At 38.8% G+C, this 15096-nt stretch overlaps 1 protein-coding gene across 2 annotated transcripts in view; it reads right to left on the bottom strand.

The window, feature by feature from the left end:
* The window catches only part of ide (insulin-degrading enzyme), a 119335-nt gene that overhangs the window by 19390 nt on the left and 84849 nt on the right, over positions 1-15096 (bottom strand). For both annotated transcript variants that reach the window (XM_078564953.1, XM_078564951.1), the window contains exons 19-22: positions 12348-12459; positions 9842-10009; positions 5133-5405; positions 1221-1282 (exon numbers count right to left, since the gene is read on the bottom strand). In XM_078564953.1, the coding sequence (XP_078421079.1) occupies positions 1221-1282; positions 5133-5405; positions 9842-10009; positions 12348-12459 (615 nt within the window). The remainder of the gene's footprint in view (positions 1-1220; positions 1283-5132; positions 5406-9841; positions 10010-12347; positions 12460-15096) is intronic.

Consider the following 15096-nt stretch of genomic DNA (forward strand, 5'->3'; position numbering starts at 1 on the left):
GCCAGTCAGCTTTCACAATGCTCCCATACTCCCACAAAAGCTTTGAAGTAGGTTTTTAGGGCCACATAGGGTTAAGGCTTGAAGTCCAGTTATATTAGGAAAGGCAGTTCTTAAAAGATTTTCCTTTCAGCAATCCCCCACCCTCTAGGCCAGGAAATGGTACTTATGGTCTGGTTGTGCTTGTAGAATTATACATGTTCAAAAGGACTACCCTAGCAATTGGAAGAACGTGAAACCTATTTGAGATAAGCATTCAGCTGAGAATTTATTACAAATAATTACAGGTTTCTGCACTATCAGATGAGTTTAAACAAAAACAAGGGCATGGAGCCCTGGAGCCAGCTCCAAAGTTGTGACAGAAAAAGAGTTGGATGGCAGCAGAAAGAGCTGGTATAGTGGGGGCAGAAGACAGGTAGAGGGATCAAGGTAGAATGGAATTTTGTTCAGCAGGAGCAGCAGTGGCATGGAAACAAATAGTAGGAACGTCAGGGTAGGCAGTATTGTACAGGACAATAGCATGTAACATCGTTTGTCTGGAGATGCAATTTGGAGTCCCAGAGGTCAACAAGTAACAGTGCCAGAAGAGGGTGACTTTGGAAGACTGTCAAAAGTATAATTAATAGGCAAGTTCTAATCGTAAATGTGTTACAGCACGTATTGCTCGACAGAAGGCAAACATGTTAGATGTTGCCTTAACTATGTATCTACTATCCCATACTTCTATCCACTTTACAGCTAATTTCCAAAGTTTTCAACATTAATGCTGTAGTTTAGGCTGATCAGGCAAAAGGAAACTTCTATGGGACTATGGCTATTATCCAAGTTGCTCTATTGTGTGCAAAGCCTACCATTTAAAATAAATATTATTCCACCACAAAAACAAATTAATCATTTGCATTAGAATTATCAAGCTTCAGGCATATTTCTCATGGACTGAATTAAGTATTTCTACCATGTAACAGCAAACTGAAGTGCTAGGACAATATTTATTCATGATCTGTAGGCAGGTTTTTTTAATACAAATTATAGCTACTATTCAGCATAGGCTGTAACACCCTTTACAAGGCTTAGATACTTTTGCAGAACTTGACTATGCCATTATTTTTTATTTGCAACTCAGGACTAGAAGCAAACTCCTGTGATGCATAGAGAATGTCAATAAAGTGCTTATAAGTCCTCACTTCTTCAATACTGGTTGGTAATAAAAATATATAACTTACTTTGCAAAAACTTATGATATCTTCTTTAGTCAGTGTTTTCAGGTGTGCTACTTCAATGTTGTCTGTAATCATAAAACAAGCACTCAATTATACATGTTCAATACCAAATATCTGAACATTCTGATGTTACAGAAAGCATTTTCAGCCTATTAGTCTAATTATGCTTTGTTCACGATAAAGTAGTGATATAGATGCTTCAATAAAAATCTGCCTCACCAATTATAAATGTATTATGCAGATTAACTGAGTAACTAATTAAGTGTGGTAATAATTACTTTATTACCATGTAAGGAGGCACAACAAACCACAGGAGTTTAAGCAAACATTCAAGATACTGACACAGTATTTTGCTCTAGCCGGATGATCTGAAATGGCATTTTTAAAATCAGTGACTTGAAAGTCCGATGGAATTATGCCAAAAACTGCTCTGTATTACACAGTCACTTAGATTGAAGTCAAAAGTACATTTGTATTGCAGAACACATTAACCCTTTTCTTTAGAAAAATCATAACCATAGATTTTGGTCAACTTCACAGAACGAACACTGGCAGCTATTTTTACTGAAGTCTCTGGGCTGTGATTTTCATTTTCATAGACGACCTTTCCCTCCTCTCTTTCAGTTTCACCCATCCTTCCTATCAGTTAGATACAGAGAACAGTCTGCAATGTAGACTCAACCACCTCAATTATTACTACATAGCCAATGACACAACATATTTCCTTGTTAAAATAGGTTCGTATTAATTTTTCCCTTTTCTCAATGACAGAATGTTTTGACAGTATAAGGCAACGAAGAAGCTTGTGAAGTCAGGTGACCAGGAGCGGAGTGTAGGTCAAGTAGCGACCCAAACTGGCAAGAGACGAAGTAGCAATGCTCCACAGCAATTGGTGCCGGAGCCACGATTATTCAATCTGGACTCAGAAAGCAGGAGTACAATTTCAAAATTTACAGATGTCACCAAATTGTGGGGTGGGGTGGGGGGGTGGAGCTGAAAAGAGGGGGTTATAGTTAATACCGTAGCAAAATACAAGACAATATTAATAAACTTGGAAAGTAGGTGTGCAATTAACAAATTAAATTTCAATGTAGATAAGTGTGAGAGGGGTGCATTTTGATATGAGGAATAAGGCCATACACTGCTGGATAGTAATAGACTAAAAAGGGGGTAAGAAGCAAAAGAATATGGATATACAAATGACTAAAAACAACACAGGTTAATAAGGCCATTAAAAAAAAAGCAAACCAAGCACTGTGGTTCATTCCTGGAGACAGGGTCCAAAACAGAAGTTGTGTTAAACTGTATAGAGCCTTAGTTGGTCCATATTTGGAGTACTTGCAGAGTTCTGGTAGAAAGGATATTGAGGCACTGGGGGAAAAGTGCAAAAATGATTCATGAGGGCAATAGGGGAATTGAAATGCCATACCATAGATTGTGGCATATTAGTTGACCTTTGAAGCTTTGGAAAATCCTTCCAAAAACAGGGCTTGACTTATGCACAGACACATAAATGGTGTTGGAGTAAATGGTCGCCATTTTGAAATTTGAAAAAAGTAACACCAGTAATTCAAATTACATCAATGTGTCACATTTTATTTAATGAAATAATTCTAAGGATAGTTTGAACTACAATCATAACATTTTAAAAACATACAAAACAACATTTGACACAATCAAATGCCTCCTGAGTCACTTTAGCTATGGCATCGTCGTAAAGATCCCACACCGGATCGGGTATAGTGCGTTCCATTTCATAATTATCCCTCCACAAACCATCTTCCTCTTCCATTCATTGAATCGGATATACCGCATTATTTTTAATGATCTGATGACAACATGTGCATTATCAGCGCATGGTACTTGTGTTTTTGCAGCTGTCTGATGAATGACTGGAAACCAGTAATTTTGGCATCAAGACCTTTTGGTAGTCTCAGAGCGATCTTGGTCTTCTGTTGCAACACTAGACATTTTGGTTCCATGAAGCAGCAACACTAACTAGCTGTTGCTATGAAATCTTTGCTGGACTCAGGGTTTGATTTGGTCCACTTAAGTATGTATATACGCATTGCATTTCTGACAATGATTTAAAATTGATTATTTTTGAGGATCCATTCCAATACATACTTCCCAAGATCAGGTTAGTGGCTTGTCGCTGTTCTCAAGGCGCATTTGTTCTCTGCATTTTTTTCAAGGTTGGATTCCTTTTTCCATCCTCGCACCAGTTTTTCACTAACAGAATTTTCTTGCTGCAGCAATTATTTGACAAATCAGCAAACGTCATCACTTTTAGCTTGAACCCAACTTCGTACTTCAAACTTTTTGCAGGAGGATCATTTCTGTTCATCAGTCACCATGCATAGTCTTGCTGTGTGGGTGTCTCAAACTCCCACACATCATTTCACAACACGACCCACACCACCTGCATAATCGCATGCACTGACTGAAAAGGTGAACATAACTCTAAACATGTATTTGTCAGGTGAAAAATCTAAGCCAATTACTAATGTGAGCATAGCCCTAAACATGCATTTATTAGCTGAAAAATGGCAGACTGACCCATATACCGATTATAGGCCTAAAAAATGCATTTTGATGCTAGAAAAGCCTTGTATGCCAGGTCGACTTATACACCACAATCTATGGTACTTGCCTTTACAGTCTAAACAGACTCTTTTCTCGATAAAGGCTGAGGGATGACCTGATAGAGAGGTTTTTAAAGATAATGAAAGGGTTTGAGATGTAAAGAAGTTATTTCCACATGTTGGGGAGTCCAAAATTAGATATCATAAGGTGTAAAATAGTCACCAATAAATGCAGTAGTGATTTCAGGAGAAACCTCTTTATATAAAAGAGAAATGAAAATGTGGAATGTGCTATCACAAGTGGTACTGAAGTGGATAGCAAAGATGAAATTATGAAGAAGCCAGATAAACAGAGTGAGAAAAATGGAAGAATATGCAGATAGGATTAGATGAAGAGATGAGGGAGAAGGATCATGTTGAGCATCAATGTCTGCATAAACTAGTTGGACCAAATTACCTATTTCTCTGTTATAGGCTATGTAAGAACTGGTTAAATTCAGCACATCGAAGTGAACACCTGGACATGCTCCTAACCAACAACTGCCAAGTCAGCACGAAGCTGTCATTTTAGTGTCAAGTAGGAGTACATTTATCCATATCAGGAGGAGCCAAGATACTTAAAGAGGTGAACTCAACAGTTTCAGCAATTAACTCCAGGGCCACTGCACTCTTTTGTAAGCAGGTGCCATTCTCTTCACCTCTACAAAATTGTAGCCAGCTATAAGATGAGTCTGAGCTGATTTAACCAATATTGTAGTTCATCTCCATTCAGTGCTGCCTCTCCCATGCAGCTCAAGATTGAGCATACATCACAGGAATCACGGATTAAGATTGTAAAAAATCAACTTGTGGCATAACGACTACTGTGTTTCAGTAGTACTAAATAATTATTACAATGTTGGCCCAATGCTATAACAGAATATAATTTGTGACCATAATTCCTAAACTTTGGTTTTGTTTCTGCAGAGCACCACCAAGTATCTCATCACAGGCCAAAAAAGCCCAATGAGCCATCATGCCACACCACTTTCACGCTTTCTACAGGCTACAAAAAGAATTAGCAGAGGCCCGAGAGAAAAGGGCACCTGCCTTCAGTCTTGCCTGCAGCACAATAAGGAACATGGGAAGAAATCTCAAATTGCAAAGCAAAATAAGTAATTTTTGGCTTTTTGTTTTCAAGAAAGGAAACCATGTAGACTTCATGTAAATCACCGAGCTTTATATTGTGCGATTATTTCAGTCCAAAAACAAGAAACAAGTTTGTATTGGGGTTAGGGCAACATTATTAGTACTCAGAAATTCTCAACAACATTTATTTATTTTAGCCTACCTCGGTCAAAGTTGTACTGCTGAGAGATGATTTCACTCCAGTGCTTAGCACACTCAGCTGAGAGTTTCTTTGGTTTGTCAAGTCGCCTTATTGCTAGGGCCTGAACATGCTTGTGAAATGCCTCCTCTGTCATTTCCTCTATGTGCTTTTCCATGGTTTTTAAAAAAGCCTCCACCCTGCTTTCCAGGTAGCTGGGTGCTCTTTCTGACTGAATGATAAAACGAAGTCCTTGTACACCATTTGCTCGCCGTGGACCACTAAATACAATGTAACCTACCATGAGGGAAAGGAGGCTTCAAGTGAGTGCAATTGTTAAAAATAACTGTTAGATATAAAAGTCAATTACAGTTTATATAATTTCAAATCTTACATAGATTAAAAATAGGTTGAATAGTTCCACAACATTAAATAAAAAGGACGATATAATTCATGCTAAAACATTCCCTTGCAGTTGCCAATAGACTCAAATATTTGTTTTCAGAGGTTACCAAAGTCAGGTGGCAAAGAAGGAACAGGGTAGGAATACAAAGGAAGAGGAGTTAGGTAATTCCCTCAGTTCTATTCCATCATAATATTAAGTTATGGCCTGGGTGTACATGAACTCCATTTAGCCACCTTTGATGCATGCCTCTCGATACACTTACCTAATAAAAATAGGTCAATCTCAGCATTAAATTTCAATTTGTCCAACATCCAAAGCTTTTTAAAGAGACTCCCAAATTTCCACTCCCGTTTGTGAGAAAGAAATGCTGAGATTTCATAAGAGCATAAGAAATAGGAGTCGTCCACCACTTTTCAGCCCCTGGTGCCTGCTCTGATCAATGTGATCATGATTGATCTTCTATCTCCGCTCCACTTTCATAGCCACTCCCCATATTCCTCGATTCCCTGAGAAATCAAAAATCTATTCATCTCAGCCTTGAACATGCTCAACGGTATTCACCACACTCTGTGGAATTATCTATCTGAGAGAGAGTCAGAACCATCCAAGTGAAGAAATTTCTCCTCCTCAGTTCAAAATGATCGACTCCTTATCCTGAGGTTGTAATACGGTGTTCTAAATTCTGAGCCAGGGGAAACAACCAGTTCTGTCCAATTACTTAGCGTAGTTGGGAATAGGAAGTTATAAAAGTATACAGAGAGCCTATTTACACTGCCTCCTCAGCATCATCTGCAAGTGGACATATAACTCTCCCTTCCTTCATCCAAGTCATTGATAAATGTGGAGAAAATTTAAGGCCATAGTGCAGATCCCTGGGGAGAGCCACTTGTTACGTTCCACCAATCAGTATGATCCCTTTTCCTCTAACTTCCAACCAGTTACCGACCCATGTCACAAGGTTACCTCCAAATTGAGCACTTTTAATTTTTGCTAATAATCTCATGTAGAATCTTATCAAATGCCCTCTGGAATCCATACAGACAACACCCGTCTTCCCAGCACGTTACCAACCTTAAAAAAAAATCAAGTCAGACGCCTCTCTTTGATCAGCTCATACTTATTTTGCTTAGATACTTTGCCCATGATGATAGATTCCAGTAACTTCTTCATAACTAGGATTAAGCGGGCAGGTCTGTAGCTTCTTGTTTCTCCTTCCACCTTTTCTTAAATAATGGAATTACATTTGTGGTTTTCTGATCCAAAATGCATAATTCATGATTCTAGAAAGCTTTGGAAAATTATAACTAATGTATCTGCAACTTCTTCAACCATTTGCTTCAATCTCATGAGATGGAAATCAAAACGTCCTGGAGACTTGTTGAGTCATGTGTTCATAACTTTTCTTTGAAACATATTAAATCTAATAAGTTCCTGACTAACATACTTTAAAGTTCCTTTTAGCTGCTAGTATCTTGCCCTCTTCCTCTACTGTGAAAATGGATCACACATTTGTTTAATAAAATTCCACTTTTCATTTTCTTTGCTACATTTCATACAAATTGCACTCTGATAGCTATCACCTGCAGTTAAAATGTAACATTTTGCTGTCATGCTCGAATTTGGCCAGTGCATTATAGTATAGGTACAACCTTTAGCATGTGTGGGGCACTATTAGAAAGGATGGCCCAGAACATCCAGTTAGTGACAGAGCGGGAGTGCATACCACTTACTGCATTCAAAACTGCAGCATTCCATTTTTGGGTTAGAACCTTAGGAACTTCCTCTTCTGGCTGCAGCACAAATCCATGGTGAGGTGTGTAGTGAGACCCAAGGTGCAATTGCAGTCATGCCACACCATCTCCCCTTCACACCTTCAGTTCAGTGACTTTCAGTGTTTTATAAATGCATTTGTCATCTAGTTTTAATTCTAGGATTTCCCCTCTCCCCAGCACTGCTCACCACACACTGCACAAGTTGTGGGGGGGGGGCGCATGCAGTGAGCAGGGCCACAGGTGACAGGGATGCTGGAGTGCTCTAATTCTAACACTGATTTAAAAGGCTGTGCTCATGAGCAGGCTTTATGCCTGAGAGCTCTAAATAAATCAAAGGTAAAGGTCTGTGTTAATGCTGCTCAAACAGACAAGTTTGTGCTGACAGATCCCAGAGGGACCATCAATGAGGGCTCCCACGGAGCTATTTCTGGCAAACTTCTGGATTGGGGCATAATTGTGCTCCCCAGAACTTCGGATGCCATTGCGGCCCCCAATAGCAGCGAACATTTGAGTGTTCACCAATACTGGGATTGGAAGGTGTGGGCCAACATGTCCTCAGTTTGTTACATATGCTTCTGAGCTGCATCCTGAAATGGATGAATACATTCTCATTCATAAATGTCCCTAACCAATTACTGCGAGGGTGCGGGGATAGGCTAAAGAAAGGAAGGTACACTCCCTCTTCACTTCCCATTGACGTTTACAGGCATTTTGAGCCTTGTATCTGCTGATGGATATCAGTAGTCAGAAGGTCCATCTCATAAGTCCAACACACAGCTGCAGGCCTTAAGGGTCTGCATTGACTCTCAGGCTACCTCCCTCTTCTAGCAGTGCAAGACCCTGTCATGCTAATATTGGTACCCCTGAGCATATGCAAGAGCCATGCACTTTGGGGTGTTCAGCATTGCAGAAAACCCAGAAATGCTGTCTGTTGTGCGATCAGGCTAGCAATTTCAGTCAGCAGGTCAAGTTCTACTTTTAGTAAGCGTTTTCAGGATTCAATTTTACAGTTGTTCCCTTTCCTGAAAAAGTTGCAAATCAGTTAGTCTTGTCTTCAGAAATGGGTTGTCCTTATATAATATAAATTCCTATACCTTAGCTTTAAAAAGACAGGTGTAAATAGAGAATTATACCCAAGACGTACAGAAGTTCATGGGGGGGGGGGGGGGGGGGGGGGGGAGGAGGAGGTTGGGTGCAGACAGGGAGAAACCCAAGGGAATAGGGCCTTTAAACAGTTTGGGGTTAGACTTGAACACCACTTCCCACCCATGTCCAACGAAGTTCCCAAAATGGTGACATTAAATGCTCAACCTGGAAGTGGATAGGTTTTTAAAAAAAAAAATCCATGCCAATCTCTGGGGATCCAAGCTTCAGTCACAGTCTGGATGTCCCCGATAGGGTTCACTTGTGCTCTAAGGGCTGGGATACCTCATCTTATCAGACATAACTGCCTCTCAACATTTTGTTAACTTCCATTGAAGCTGGAACAGTGTTGAGTCAATGCACTTGGCATTCCTTGATGTCAGTTTCCTCTTTTTGGGGGAAGGTAGAAGGTCCATCTTCAAAGAATTCCGCAGAGGATTCTAGTGTGTATTTTCCAGATATTCCAAACACCTTGTAAAAAAATAATCATCACCCGAGGAGCTTCTTCTAGGGCCAGGTGAGCAAGATTTTGGTACCTTTTACAGCTCCTTCATTGGGGAAGGGAATTTCTGGACTCGAGCAAGGAAACCTTTACTGCAAGCTCAAACCTGTCTCCTCCCTTTTCAGCATCTGTCAGTGAAGGGAACAGAAGTTTAACCCACCTCACCCCACTATGATAGGGCTTTCAGGGTTTAGGAGGAGGAAGATTTAGGCCCACCAGGTTGAGATCATTTTCCTGCCTTAACTCCCCTGCTTCACTTCTGTTTCTCTCCCCATCTTCTCTAACTTCCTGGACTCCAACTGCTCAAAATTAAAGGGGAGTTCAAGTGTTGAAACTATAATTCCAACACAATGCTCCAGAATTCAATGTTGCGTCAATTGAGCTTCTGAAAAGATATGTGAATAACGTTATTATTTTACACTTGCTTAATTGTTTTTCCAGTTCATTATGTAATTATGAAATTAACTTGGGTTTAGAAAATATGAATGGCTGTTTATTAGGAAAAATGCTCTCATATAAATTAGGAACAGTATAATCACTTTGGACATAAGATTAATGCTATTGATTTAGGGAGCAAAGTAAAGGCACAAAGTTAAAACCATCACCATTTTCTACTACCAGCAGTTAGTATTGCTTAACTATAGAAAGTTTTAAAAGCATGGAAATCAAAACAATAGAATGTGCTTAGCATTCCATTATACTGACCTTTGTGCATATATCTGAAATAATTTGTCAAACCACTGAGAACTTTGGATGGCCAACAGAATCAAAAGGTTCATTTCTACAAAATTAACTGTAAAAATTCACTAAGATTTTCCAATAAATTGTTAAGTGACCACATACAATTGAAACATCTTACTCATTAAACTGGTCATCATTTTGATCTTACAACCGAAGGCACTTGACCTACCTAACTGTTCTTTGGTCCGCAGCGTGTTGAAGCAAGGCTCCGATATGATTTGACAAAACAGCTCCAGTAACATATTTTCATGGGTGTTCTGCATGTCTGTCTGGTAATAGATCTCAATTCCACAGTTGTTGTGCACCTCATTCCTTTGCTGGTACACAAACCATCCTCCTGTACATGGTGCACAAGATAAAAGCAATCACTAGGTTATGTACAGAAATGCACCTGCTCTCTCAGCATCTTAGTGATAGGAAATTACTTTATTACAACCCTGATGAGTAGACTTGCAGCTAATTCAAACCGTCATCAGCAATCTCTCTCAAGGAAGAGTACCAATTAGCAACAGACTGAAACAATACATCTCTTTTAATCAATTTTCTTCCAAGTGAGCTAAAAATAAAAAGTAATTAGGTTCTTCTTACAAGGCAATCTGAAATATTGCTGGTTATTTTTAATCATACTATACAACACAATTGACAGGTTGCAGGAATTAAAGCAGAAAACTTTGAAAATTAGATTATCAATTCTTATTTCAGCTTGATTTACAAATGCTGCATCCTAAATATTATTCTCAATGCCCTAGCAACCAAGAACACTCAGCTTAAATATAATATTTGTATCTGAAATGAAAAAGGATGAGCTGAGTAAACTCATTCAGAACAGTCTCCTAAAATAAGCTTGAAGGATCTATTCATCGGCAGCTATTTTATGGCCATATCCTGTTGTGCAGTTTAATTCAGATAGGCTTAAGAAATCTGAAACAGCACTCAAAACATTCTGATTTTGACTTTGAAATGACACAATGTATAATTAAAACATGGGTCTCAATTTACATTAGTGAAAGATGCCATTAAATATTTGAGTGGCATAAAGACTTTGATCTTCATTTGCTTTTATGGTTATGGTGATGCACTGGATAGTTGTTGATTATATTCAAAACACTAGCAACAAAAATATACTTTTAAACCTACACACCAAGGCCTCCAGCTAATTAATAGTGGGAGCTGCACAGCTAAATGCAAATGCTAACAGCAAATTGAGGTTCAAAGAAATAATGATTTAAATAAATAAATAAACAAACAAGCAAACAAACAAACAAACAAAACCAAACCTGTTCTTTGGGCCAAATACTTGCCCTATTTCTAAAGTTATCTACAAAAGATCCCAAATTTATTCATCCCTCATCATGTTGAAACTTTAGGGCCCTTAAAGATATCTAAATTCTGAGCACTGTTTATGATAGTTGACTTAAAAAAAGCTTTATGGTTATAAATTACAAGATTACAAAAACTAATGTGGGCAAGAACCTCAAAGAATGCAATGTTTTAATACAACAGTCACTTACAATAACAATGTTAGCAATACATTGCTCCTACTGCAAATGTGGATAACAATAGCTTAACATTTACAATTGTACAGCACTATTAATTTATTTAATGTCCAATCATAGCTCTCAGCTTACTTTGGTAGCCGCTGATTTTTGCTTGGACCAATTAGTTCAATTTTGCTTTATTCAGCTTAAACTAAGAAATGGCAACCAGTGTCAGGTTATTTTTAAATCACTGCCGGAAAAGAATATATGTCAGAATACAATGCTATGATGGCTTTACCGTAAGCTGTTTTTATTATGGAATTATTCCTTTTTGGAAGTCGTACATATTTAATTTCAGAATATATTTTTGCAGTAATTTCTGATCATCTGGAATGGGAAAAATTGAAGCAGCATGGCTGGAGTTGTTACAAGATTCAGTTAGTCTGGAGATGGTGGCCTTTCTGATAAAGCAAAAATATCTGAATCAAAAGAGCCTCTTCCTCTAACCAAGTCTCCTGATCTACTCAAAAATAGTTCAATTAGCAGCTTTACCTGAATGAGGGGGAATATTTCTAAAAAAATTATGTCACTTAATTCTTCGCCAACACCCTCCTCCAACAATCCCTTCACTGTGATAGTTTTGTCATCTCTAACTGACGTTGCCCACTTCCCTTTGTTTTATTAATGACAGCAAGAGCTATATAAATACCAGGTAGAGATATATTTCCTCAGGAATGACAGGAATCTCCCTCTCTGGTCAGTAAGTTGACTTTTTTTTTCCCTACTGAAATTGTGTAAAATATTTTGCTTAATGCAGAGTAGTTTGATGAAAAAGAAAAGAGCTGGTCTAATTAGGGGATCGTAATGCAAATAATTTCGGTAAAAAGCAGACGCAGTAAATACATTTGCTAAATCTGGTGTGCATAGCCTCACCGTAACTTGTGAATTACATATTATATTATGGTTGATTATTTTCACTGTTTTATTTATTTTCACTGTAATCCTATGATTGTATTGGAATAACTAGCATAAAATTATATTAAAGCCTTATCCTGCATTAGTCATTATTCTGAAGTCTGGTTGCAATGCCTTAGTTTTAACTTAGTCTCAGTTCAATTTCAATGAATAGATAAAAGGTGGAATCTCAAAACATAAATGGTCAAGCCAAGAGCAAAAAAGAACGCAAACTTAACTTACGGTCAGGAAGTTGCACCTCTCTGTATCGAGTAAGCTGACTGGGAAGAAGAGGTTTAGTATGAGCATGCTGAATCAGGGTGTCTTCGACCATCTGTATAATACTCAAAGAAGCCTGGAATGGAGAGAACACATTAAATGTTAAAACATTAAAATGAAAAGCTAACACCTTTAAATTGTACATGTCTGACTGAAGTTTATTCAGAACGCCAGTGAAAATTAACTGCTGGTAGAAACTAAAATAAAAACAGAAAATGCTGAAAAGGTACAACAGATCAGCCAGCATTTAATAGAGGAAACAAAATAGTTAAGACATTTCATATGTATACCCCTCCACCAAAATTGAAGACCAAAGAAATGAGCAAGCATTTTAGTATGACTGAGAAAGAAAAAGGGGGGACAGGGTGGGGGGAGGAGCAGAAAAAAGCATATTTAGAAAGCACCTCTCACATCCTCAAGACATACCAAAGCACTGTGATACCTAAAATTAAAAAGGGAAGAAGTTAAGAGATCTATGGACTAATTATAATTAGTTCAATGTCAGTTGAGAGAAAGATAATGGGATCCTTACTCAAAGATGCAAAAATAAATCTAGGGCTGAATATTAACCTGGAGCAGGGGAGGGGGCTGGTTTGCAGTTGGGAAGCCTGGAAGAAAGAAGTTTCTGCCAAATTTAATGGCAAGACCCAATTGGCATTTTGTTCGGTCTCCATTTGCTGGCCACAGCAAGTCAGATTGAGTTTGGCTGGTTGAGGGTTCTGTAGGCCTTCAGCACCAGGCTACAGCCAAGAAATCAGGCAAACTGGAGCAGGGGTGAATAGAGCAGGGCAACAAATCGGGAAGATCAGATGCCTCATGGGAGAAGACTGGAAGGATCCGGTGGGATTTGGAGATTGGAGGAGACCGGAAGGGTCAGGGGAGGATGCTGTCTGATCATAGAGTTGGTGATGGAGGTATACCGGATTGAGCAGCTAAGTGCAAGGGCACTTTCCTCCTGGGTCCAGAAGTCAGTCTCCCTTTATCCACTAGGTTTCCAAGGCCTGGAAAATTCAGCTGGCTAGGGTTAAACTTAAAATGGTGGTTCAGTGAGTGAAATGCAACTTCACTGTAATATTTAAATTGTCAATTCGTCTTCTATGAACGGGTTGGTTGCCTGCTCCTGGCTTGCTCCTTAAAACGTGGAAATGAAGAGTTTGGTATTGAGATTCAGATTTTTAAACATCCTACCCAACCCTGTCTGCTTTGTCAGTTAGCATTCATCTCCCACCCCTAGAAATTGAAAACATGAGCTTACTCAGCATGAGTTTCACAAGGGAAGGCTCATCCAACCTTATTGAATTCTTTGAAGTAGCGGGAAGGGTAGATCAAAAGTAAATGCTGTAAACGTAGATATATATTTCCAAAAAGCCTTCAATAAAAAGGTACCACACAGTAATCTCATGACTCCTAATATTCTGACCATAGTCATGAGACAAAGCCAAGTTGTATAAACTAAAAATAAAGTACGGGTTAAAAGGTAGCTATTTAGAATGCAAAAGGGTAGGAAACAGTGTTCCACAAGAACACCATTTATAGAAAGAATTTGAACTCTGGAATTGGAAGTACCAATTCAAAATTTGCAGATGTCACCAAACTGGGGCTGCAGTTAATAAAGAGGAAAGCTGCATCAAAATACAAGATAAGATTAATAACCTTGCACAATGATCGTGTAATTAGCAAGAACTTCAATATAGACAATTGGGAGGTTGTACGTTTTGGTAGGAATACTTCTTGGAAATTGCCTAAATGCAGGAGCAGAGAAATCAAATTAGTGCCACAGGTTAAAAAGTACATTAAAAAGCAACGGGGCTCATTTCTAGAAGGACATAATTGAAAAGCAGAGAAGTTATGTTAAACCTGTTGTTAGACTTCGCCTTATTGGCACATTGGTATAATTAATAAGGCTTAATTATTAAATTGTTGTGTACATAAGCTTAGTGATTAAAAAGTCTGAATTTGTATGTATTACCAGGATGATTCGTGAATTTTGGGCTATGTTGTTACAAAAGTTTTAAAGCTGGCATCTCAAAGTGCCAAATACTGTGATGTAGCTTTGAGGAAGAACATGTGGCTCCTTTGGAAGTGAACTGAAGTTATAGCGAGGACACATTTGCATATTTGGGTTCCAGCGAGTCTAGGTTAGCAGTAACGAGAAGCCAAAGCTATAATGCTGATTGGCCAGGAAGATGGCCCGAGGACTAGATGTTCCAGGGCCTCTGGCCAAAGATACAAGTTATGATTTAGCTGTTAGAAGGGACACCAAGGCTGCAAAACTGATTGGCTTGAAGACTGGTCTTAGGCCTAGAATATTCTGAGGAGCTCTGGGTCAGAGATACAAATCAAGGTTAAACTGTTGTGGGGAAACTAGGAATGCTCTTCCCAATGGTCAAGGGTTGTAAATGTTGGGTTAGAAGTTATCACTTATGTTGATCCAGATGCACATACTTGGGTTAAATGTTGCAAAGTGTCCTGCAAAAGGGTATAAACTAGATGTGCATCACTGAGGCTTTGTGCTTGCTAAGGGTTAGCATTTGCTGCAGGACATTTACAAGGAGGGGGCGGAGAGAGATGGGGTAATTCACAAGAGAGAGTTAGGAGTAGAGCACTTGCTCAGAAGTTAGTATTTGCATTGGACATTGCCAGTTGACAGGCATGTGTCATGGATTGCCCAAGAATCCAGTTTAGACTTAGTGAGTGACTAAAGCAACTGTCA

The sequence above is a fragment of the Cetorhinus maximus genome, chromosome 20, assembly GCF_964194155.1.
Source record: "Cetorhinus maximus chromosome 20, sCetMax3.hap1.1, whole genome shotgun sequence".
Taxonomy (NCBI): Eukaryota; Metazoa; Chordata; class Chondrichthyes; order Lamniformes; family Cetorhinidae; genus Cetorhinus; species Cetorhinus maximus.